Source organism: Chelonia mydas, chromosome 1 (genome assembly GCF_015237465.2).
Source record: "Chelonia mydas isolate rCheMyd1 chromosome 1, rCheMyd1.pri.v2, whole genome shotgun sequence".
NCBI classification, from domain to species: Eukaryota; Metazoa; Chordata; order Testudines; family Cheloniidae; genus Chelonia; species Chelonia mydas.
The window spans coordinates 6,010,763-6,020,680 of record NC_057849.1 but is presented as its reverse complement, the minus strand read 5'-3'; the positions used below and the strand labels follow the sequence as shown (position 1 = coordinate 6,020,680).

At 45.9% G+C, this 9,918-nt stretch overlaps 1 protein-coding gene across 1 annotated transcript; it reads left to right on the top strand.

Annotated features, from left to right (window-relative positions):
• The first annotated feature begins 7,446 nt into the window (after nucleotides 1–7,446).
• On the top strand, nucleotides 7,447–8,385 carry LOC102946364 (olfactory receptor 51G2). The gene has a single exon (XM_007069851.4). The coding sequence runs from the start codon at nucleotides 7,447–7,449 to the stop codon at nucleotides 8,383–8,385; it is 939 nt and encodes a 312-aa protein (XP_007069913.3).
• Nucleotides 8,386–9,918: the final 1,533 nt, after the last annotated feature.

The window sequence follows — 9,918 nt, the reverse complement described above, 5'->3', positions numbered from 1 at the left end:
TGTTGGTGACACAGTCAGCCTCGTCAAGCCCTGCTATCACCCAGTATGACAGCAGGTGGCACCGTACTGAGCCTCCGGAGTGCTTTACCAAAGCCACTCAAAGACAGGAATGAGACAACAGCCAATTTCCCAGCTATCCAACCTTGCAACCTTGCTGGAGTATAAACCCAAAACTATACCGCCTTGCACTGCGCAGGAGTCTGTACACCATAAGCTCATTAAGATAGGTCGCTTTCCCCTTGATGTGGGAAAGATATGCAACAGCTTTTTTACACAGAGCTGAGAGTTTCCCCAGACACTTTCCTCAAAACACACTGGTAAAGATAAAGCATAAAACGGGTTTATTAATTTAAAAAAGATGGATTTTATGTGATCTAAAGTGATAGAAATCTGATCAAAGCAGATTACCTAGCAAATAAACAAAGACACAAACTCTGGTTAATATGCTCGCAATTTCTCACTGTGACTGATGATACAAGCTGTCAAGGTTCCTTCCCCACTCTGAACTCTAGGGTACAGATATGGGGACCTGCATGAGAGACCCCCTAAGCTTATTCTTACCAGTTTAGGTTAAAAACTTCCCCAAGGTCCAAACTTTCCCTTGTCCTTGAACAGTATGCTGCCACCACCAAGCGCTTTAAACAAAGAACAGGGAAACAGACCACTTGGAGACGTCTTCCCCCAAAATATCCCGCCAAACCCTACACCCCCTTTCCTGTGGAAGGCTTGATAAGAATATCCTCACCAATTGGTGCAGGTGAACACAGATCCAAACCGTTGGATCTTAAGAACAATGAAAAATCAATCCAGTTCTTAAAAGAAGAATTTTAATTAAAGAAAAGGTAAAAGAATCACCTCTGTAAAATCAGGATGGTAAATACTTTACAGGGTAAACAGATTCAAAACATAGAGAATCCCTCTAGGCAAAACCTTAAGTTACAAACAGACACAAAAAACAGGAATATGCATTCCCTCCAGCACAGAGAATTTTACAAGCCATTAAACAAAAGAAAATCTAATGCATTTTTCTAGCTAGATTACTTACTAACTTTTCAGGAGTTGGAAGGCTTGCATCCTTGATCTGTTCCCGGCAAAGGTATGACACAGACAGACAAAACCCTTAGCCCCCCTACTCCAGATCTGAAAGTATCTTGTCCCCTCATTGGTCATTTTGGGTCAGGTGCCAGTGAGGTTACCTTAGCTTCTTAACCCTTTACAGGTGAAAGGATTTTGCCTCTGGCCAGGACGGATTTTATAGCACTGTTTACAGAAGCCCGGGACTAGCACTTCCCCCAGTTCATGCTTTGTTCTTCGGGTGTTTCCAGGAGTTCTCTTGTGTGGGGAGTGAGGCCAAGAGATGACATCACTTCCCACATTATATAGCAGAAAAATACAGGTGCCAAAATGGAGTTTAGTGTCCTGTGGTCTGGTTCCATTGTCTTGCATGCGCTGATGCATCATAGCAGGCATTATCCACAGGCGGTCCCAAGCGTTCTCAGGAAGGCTCACCCGATGGGGTGTAACCTTCTCCTAGAGACAGTTGTTTCCCCTAATGTCCCATTACCTGGAATAGGGCCTTCACAACCTGCTGTCCGGACTGTAAGAATTTTGCCTAGAGGGTGTCACCCAGGTGTAACTACATTTGAAATATAGACACAGACTCAATATTCATAACTTCAGATACAAAAATGATACAGGCATACAAATAGGCTCATCATATTCTGCAAATCATAATTTTTCCACAGAAACCTCACAAGACATTTTTTTGTACAAGATGCATATAACTAGGTAATAATCCTATCATAAGCATACCACTATGATTAATATTGGGGGCAGTTTCACAACCACCCTCTCAGCTACCCTGGAACCTGCATTGGACATATAAAAAGCTCAGGATATTTCGGAAAAGAAAAGCTTTTCCCGTGGGGTGACTTGGGGTCTCAGGAGAGTAGGCTCAGCATGGCCAGCCCGGGAACTCTCCAGCATCTGGGGTGGAGGGTCTCATTGCTCAAGCCATGGAAGCTCCATGCGCTTCTCGGAGCGGGGGGGGGGGGGGGGGGCAATTGACACTCTGCCTATGGGGATGGGGCATAAGGAGTGGGGCTGGGGGCTCCCCCCCTGCTCATGTTGGAAATCATAAGGAAAGGGATAGACAATAAGACAAAAAAATATCATGATGCCTCTATATATATCCATGGTATACTCACACATTGAATTCTTTTCATCCCATGTCAAAAAAAGACATATTAGAATTGGAAAAACTACAGAGAAGCATGAGACACATGTTTAGGGGTATGGAACAGCTTCCATATGAGGTTACATTAAAAAGCCTGGAACATTTACTTTTGGAAAAAGAGAAGACTAAACAGGGATATAATAGAGTTCTATAGAATCACTGTAGAGAAAGTGAATCAGGAAGTGGTATTTATGCCTTCATAAGAACCAGGGGTCACCCAAGGAAGTTAGTAGGCAGCAGATTTAAAACAAACAGAAGAAAGTACTTTTTACACAAAGTACCGTCAGCTGTGGAAATCATTGCCAGGGGATGTTCTGAAACCAAAAGAATAACTGGTTGAAAACAGAACTAGATAAGTTGATGGAGGATATGTCCATCAATAGCTATTAGCCAAGATGATCAGGGATGAAGCTCCATGCTCCGGGTGTCTCGAAACCTCTGACAGTCAGAAGCTGGGAGCAGACGCATGGGCTAGATCACTCGATAATTGCACTCAACTGTTAGTTCCCTCTGAGCTATAGGCACTAACCACTGTCAGAAGACAAGACACTGGGCGAGATGGGCCATTGGTATGACCCAATAAGGCCGCTCTTATGTTCTTAAATTGTTCCTCTGATCAATGGGCTGCTACAGACGGCCATTTCCAGGGGCTGCCAGTCTTACAGAGGTGGCAAAACCACCCTAGCCAACGTCTAGGGGCTGTTCGGTGTGGGATGCTGATGGGGTCTAGTGCTGACAGAGGCTAGATCTGGGATGGATAAGAGAGAGATTTTCCCCACATTTAAATTTTTGACCCAAACTGTTTCCTTTTCATCCATATTTTAGGGTGAGTTTTCATAGAAAATGGATCATTGTTCTCTGTATGCTCAGCTGCCCTGATATTGCCCAGCTGCAGCTTCTTGGCTCCACAACAGCAATTGGAGGCCTTTCATCTGTTGCTTCCTCGCAACAGAAACAAAGGTTGCATTGACTGAGTCTGTGCCTGGATTCTGTGTATGGAAAGGTCAAAATCTCCTGCCCAGGCTAGGACTGGGGTATTGTGTTCATCAGCTACTCTGACCAGCCCTCCCATCTCTGTGCAGCCCTCTCCACCATGTACAACGCCCCTTCAGCAGATCATGTGGGCGTGGCTACTGTGACAGCCCTGGTAGCACATCTCTGATAAACCTGTGCTAGCAGGGAGCTGAGGAGGGTCCTAATGCAGTTGTGAAGGCCCAGAGATTGTGGGTGGGGGGCCTAGCTACCAGTAGATCACTGAGATCTGTGCACAACTTTGGGGACCACTAGATTCTGGGTCCCACCTTTCATTCCTCATGGAGAAGGGAAGGGACCTCGACTCCTGGAATCATTTGATGGAAATGTTCATATATGGAGCCTTGTGGAATCCCCCTTTCCTGGCCTGCACCCTGGGTTGGTAATGCAGGAAAGAGGGCTGCCAGGGAGAAATCTGGTCCCATATTAATTATATTATGATTATTATTATAATTCTTTATTTTATTTCAGAAGTGACAGCATCATCGTTATGACTCATCACCCCCGGGGTAGCCATGTGACAAATCGGAATCATATGAACTGTGATGACAAGCCCAGATGCCCAGAACAGAGCCTGCAGTTGGGCTTCCTCTGCAGTCCAGTTGTGTAGCATCACCACACATTCCCTGTGATTTGGCCTCCTGCACTTTGCCATTGGCCATGACAAGGTTAAAGCTGGTGCACACTAAGCCAAGCAACTGAAGTTCCCTGATGGCCAAGTGGCCCCCAAGGGAATGTGCAAGCATGCTTCATAAACACAGTTGCCTGCCTAGATGAACAGTTTCTGTCTCCTGCCCATGTAAGCTCTTCAATGGCTCCTTGTCATTTAGGGTGAAGACCTCTGGTGTCAGTGGCTAAACTTCCAGCAGAAATTCGGTACGTTGGCAGGTTTCACTATCTTTAAAAAGCGAAGTGATGTGTAAAGGCTGGAAGCTGTTTCCATTGGCAGATGTTCTGTGCAGCGGCAAAGGACTCAGCTGGGCTGTCGGGGTGACTCAGTGATGGGGCTGGAGGGCAGGCAGTGCTAGGTAGCTTGGGAACCCCTCCCCCACATCTGCCCATGCTCCACGGTGGGTTGTTCAAGCTACGCAGAAATCTGACATTCAAAGTGAGCTTGCTGATGTAGTGAGTCAGGATTTTGCAAGGGGTCCCATTTCTAGAGGGGTCCCATTCCTGTGTACTCTGGGCCCGATCCTACCAGGGGCTGAGTGACAGGAAACCCCACCGAATATCCATGACTAGTTCCCAGCTCGCCTCAGGTTTATTTGCTCCTTGAAATGGAACCAGCAAACGCATTTTCAAAGGTTGTATTCTCTGGCTCGATTGTGAAGGCAGGAATTCAGAGCTGCTTTCTCTGTGGTTATAGGTACGACAGGGAATATTACTGTTTCCTGACTGGCTGAGTGATTCAACATTTCTGCCCTACAGATACCCCTCAGAGTTACAGGACTACCTGTATGTCTGCCCCCTCTCTGGTCTCCAAGTGCAACAAGTCAGACCTCATATCCTTACCTCTCATGGGGTGGAATCCTGCGATCTGCACATCCTCAGACTGGGCCGTGGGCCACAACACACTGTGGGGGGACCCTGCTTGCCCTGTAGGTCCGATTGGGTTCGGCACCTGTGGTTTTTCCCTCTGGGAGGCTGTGACCAGTGCTGAGACGAGTGACCAGTCACCCTTCTTGAACCAAAACACTGTGTAATCTGAACGGTAGGAATAAAGCTTAACATGGGAGAATAAGAGGGTTTTACAAGAACAGTCTGTACACCTCTCTGACCTCAAGTCCTCCCACTCTGATTCAGACATGGGCAGGCCCAGGGCCTTCAGGTTTCCCCAGCGGTGTCTGTCCTTGCAGTCTGAAGAGCTTCTCAGCAAAAGCTGCCCCATCTCTGGACGGGCTCCCAGCACTGTAAAACAAGCTGTGTAATGTGGCTGGAGCCTGGAAATAGGCTCTTCCCAACTTGTAGCTCCGGTGTTGTCGCTCAGCCTCCCTGAAGTGTTGACTGAGTGATGGCATTTCTTGAGCTGTAGCTCCCCATCCTGTTTGTTTTCCAGCAGCCTGCTATTAAATTAAGAATAGCCATACTGGTTTCACCCAATATAGCCATAACATAACATCCCAAAAGTTGACCTAATATACCTCTACAGCAAATTATACCTCAGCCTCACCTCATAAGTCCATGTTTCAGAGTAAGAGCCATGTTAATCTGTATTCTCAAAAAGAAAAGGAGTACTTCTGGCACCTTAGAGACTAACCAATTTATTTGAGCATAAGCTTTTGTGAGCTACAGCTCACTTCGTCGGATGCACTTATGCACCTCATAAGTCATGTGCCTCAGCCCCCTGATCATTTTCGTTGCCCTCCACTGGCCTCTCTCCAAATTCTCCACATCCTCTCTGTAGTGGTGGGTGCAAAACTGGGCTCAACACTCCAGATGTGGCCTCAGCAGTGCCGATTAGAGGGGAATAATCACTTCTCTCGATCTGCTGGCAATGCTCCTACAAATGCAGTGCAATATGCAATTAGCCTTCTTGGTAACAAGGGCACACTGCTGACTCATATCCAGCTTCTCATCCACTGTAATCCCCAGGTCCTTTTCTGCAGAACTACTAATTAGCCAGTCTGTCCCCAGCCCTGTAGCATTGTGTGGGATTCTTCCATCATAAGTGCAGGACTCTACACTTGTCCTTGTTGAACCTTATCAGATTTCTTTTGGCCCAATCCTCCAAGTTGTCTAGGTCACTCTGGATCCTATCACTACCCTCCAGTGTATCTACCTCTACCCCCAGCTTAGTGTCCTCTGTGAACTTGCTGAGGGTGCAATCCATCCCATTATCCAGATCATTAATAAAGATGTTAAATAGTTGTATGATACTGTCTCCTGGTAACTAACAAGAAGCTGTTTCTAATCAGGGTCATGAACACAATACCTCTGCAATACCTGTGCAAGACTTTCCAAAAACGTCTTAAGAAAAAGACCGCTGGTCTGTGTTTCAGGAAAGAGCGGAGCAGAGGGGCAGGAAAGGGAGTGTAATAGGGGTTGTATGTAATTTTCACCATTAGCTGTTACATGAGCATAGCTGAAGTAACTTGCACACTGAAGAGGATATTAGTGCAAACCTACTGTTTGCACTATTCACACATTTGTGACGCCAACACCTTCCAAGCCCAGATGAAGTAACCCTTCTTGTCAGCTTGTATCTTTGCAGATAGCTGCAAAACCTTGTACTGGGAGAAGGAGCAGTTCCTGTGAGGATGAAGAGAAACCTGTAGGATGACCAAAATTTCTGTATTTAGTCAATATTGGCCAGGCAAAGTACTTAGGCTTCTCCTGGAGGGATTCTTGGGGGTCAGAGTGTATCACCAGGAGCATTTGTTTAGGGAAAATGAATAGAGCCTGGTTCTTATCGAATTGACACATGTAAATCTGGAGTGACTCAGCTGAAGTCAAAGTTAGTAAATTCATAACATGGCCCTGGGAATTTATCCCATGTACTGAAAAAAGGCAGTGGCATAATTTGGACTTTCAGGAGTGGAGAAAGTAATTAATTAATTAATTAATTAATTAATTATAAATACAATGCACTTTATACAACGGGCCACACTCAGAAGTGGAGGGCCAGAAAGGGTGTCTGTGGGAAGGTCACAATTGTAAAATCACACAGTGTTCAAGTAGGCTGCAGAAGTTCCAGCTACAAGCTATCAATGTGACTAAGAACTGAGCAGGATTCAGAGAGACTGGATGTTTATATGGGTAACCAGAAAATCAAATTACACAAGTGAGGACTGTTTTAAAAACTCTTGGAATGGCCCTAAACCTTCCTGATTTACAGCACAAAATATCTCTAACTAGTGGGTGTCAGGGGGAAACTTTGGGAGCAGGTTATCTTATAGCTGCCCATTGCAGAACTCCTTCCACCTTCCTCTGAAGCATTTGGAACTGGCCAGTGGATACTGGGCTAGATGGACTGCAGGTCTCATCCACTCTGCGAATGTCTATCTTGGTGTCAGTCGTGTAAATCCTAGACTTTGTTTTTGCTGATTTTTCTTTAGCTTCTAGGAGTCTCTAGAATTGTACAGAGAGTGGAAAGATGTCTTGTTAAATATCAACTAGTCTCCTGTTCTTTTTCTTTCAGGAAGGAAAGTTCAAAACAAATCGGATCTTCACACTACATAATGTCAGCTTTCAATGACACCAAATTCAAATCTTCAGTGTTCCTTCTCACCGGGATACCTGGGCAGGAAGATGTCCAAAATCTCTGGATCTCTCTCCCCTTCTGCTTAATGTATGTTATTTCAATATTAGGAAATTCACTCATTCTGTTCATGATAAAAACAGATCCAAGCCTCCATGAGCCCATGTACATTTTCCTTTCCATGTTGGGCGCCACAGACCTTGGGTTATTGATAGCCACCATACCGACGATACTGGGCATATTCTTGTTTAACTCTCGGGAGATCAGCTTCGATGCCTGTTTTGCCCAGTTGTTCTTTATCCACTTGTTTCAGTGCATTGAATCCTCAGTGCTCTTGCTGATGGCCTTTGACCGCTTCATCGCGATCCGTGAACCACTGAGATATGCCTCCATCTTAACCTTGCCGAGAATAGCCAAGATAGGACTGGTGTGTATGCTAAGAGGGGTGGCCGTAATACTCCCACTCCCCCTACTCCTGAAACGATTCCGATACTGTCGAGCCAATATCCTCTCCCATTCCTACTGCCTGCATGTGGATGTCATGAAGATGGCTTGCTCAGATATCAGAGTCAACATTATCTATGGATTGTTTACTAAACTCTTAACAATGGGTCTGGACTCGCTGCTCATTTTCCTCTCTTATATAATGATCCTCAGAATAGTGCTGAGTATCGCATCCAATGTTGAGTGCCTGAGGGCCCTGAACACCTGTGTCTCCCATCTCTGCGCTGTCCTTATCTTCTATACACCAGACATCTTCTTGTCTGTGATATACAGATTTGGAAAGAACTCTTTTCCCCTGCTTCAGAGTCTCCTGGGCTACATCTGCCTGCTGATCCCCCCTTTGTTGAACCCAATTGTGTATAGTGTGAAAAGCAAACACCTTCGTGCAAGAATAATCAGGGTGTTCGTCAAGTGAAGGGTCAGTTCATCACCCAGCTCCAGCACTCGTGACATAGGCCATTGCCACTTATTCCATGCCGGACCGTTAAATCCAATATGACTTGAGCTACTGATCTCCACTCTTTAGAGAAAAGTTGAGATGGGGTCTAAGGCCTGGAGCAGTGGGATAAGACAGCTGGTGAGGGAGGACAGTGCAGTGGGGGAAGGAGACCAATTTACCCCCGTCCTGAGCCCAGTGATTTCTTTTTGAAGAATGAATAATATTTGTTCATCTAAAGCATATTTTCCAGGAAGCCGTCCAGCCTTGGTTTGGAGGTATCAGGAGATCCACCACCTCTGTTGGGAGTTTTTTGCACTGGTTAAGCGCCCCCGCTGTTAAAAATGTGTGCCTCTTTTCTAAATTTATTTTTTCTGGCTTCAGTTTCCAATCATTGGTCTTTGTTATCCTTTCCCTTATGGACGGAAAAGCCCATTAATAGCTAGTATTTCGTTTCTGTACAGTGTTATCAAGTCAGTTCTCAGTCTTCGCTACTTCTACTCACTACACCCCAGTTTATACACCAAGGGTAAGTTGGAAAGGATAAAGGAGGAGAAAGACCTGAGTGTAGTAGTCGATCCTAGGATGACTGTGAGCCACCCATGTGGTATGACTGTGAACAAAGCAAACGAGATCCTAGAATGTGTCAGGTGAGATAGGAAAGTATTAATATCCTTATATTAGGCACCAGTGAGACCTCATCTGGAAAACTGTAAAATTTTGGTCATGTATATTCATTCCATAAAGAAGAATTCAGACGGGAAAAGGAGCCGAGAAGGGCTTTTAGGATGGTCAGGGCAATGAAAAGCCTGTCTTACAATGAGACTGGAAGAGCTTGGCTGGTTTAACCTAACACAACAGAGGTTGTGCTGGGATCAGATTGCTCTCTAAATACATTGGTGGGGGGTGGTGAGGGAGGGAGTTAACACTAGGGAGGGTGATGAGCTTCTGAAGCTAAAGGACAGTGTTGGCACAAGAATAAATGGGGAGAAACTGAGGCTGGAAAGCAGAAGGAGGTTTCTGACCATACGAAGAGGGAGGTTCTTGAACAGCCTCCCAAGAGGAGCAGTGGGGGGCAAACAATGCAGCTGGTTTTAAAATGGAGCCTGACAGGTGTCACTCTTTGGCCAGGTGGAGCTGGCAGCAACCAGGGCAGGTTTCAATCTCTAGCGGTTCCTTTACAACAATACAATGCAGTACACAAGCAGCTTGAGCCCCACCCAGAAACCTGGGAAAATTACACCCCACCTCTGAGAGCACCTGAGAGGCAATACTTCCCCACTCACAAGCAAGACCCAAGCCAAGCTCCAAGTACCTCTTGCTAGCTCTCTATTGGACACAAACAATCCCCTCCCTCAGATCCAGCTGTCCCCAAGCTTCATGATGATGGGATTTTGGATGCAGGGTATGAGGTCTATCTCCAGTGCTAGAGCGGCTCTCAGTGCTCATGGAGCAGATGTGGGTCAGGATCAGACCAAGGGGCCGCCCAGCAGGGCTCTGTTTGGCCAGGCA

Coding starts and splice junctions, on each gene's coding strand:
- LOC102946364 (XM_007069851.4), top strand. CDS start 7,447: ATGTCAGCTTTCAATGACACCAAATTCAAATCTTCAGTGTTCCTTCTC.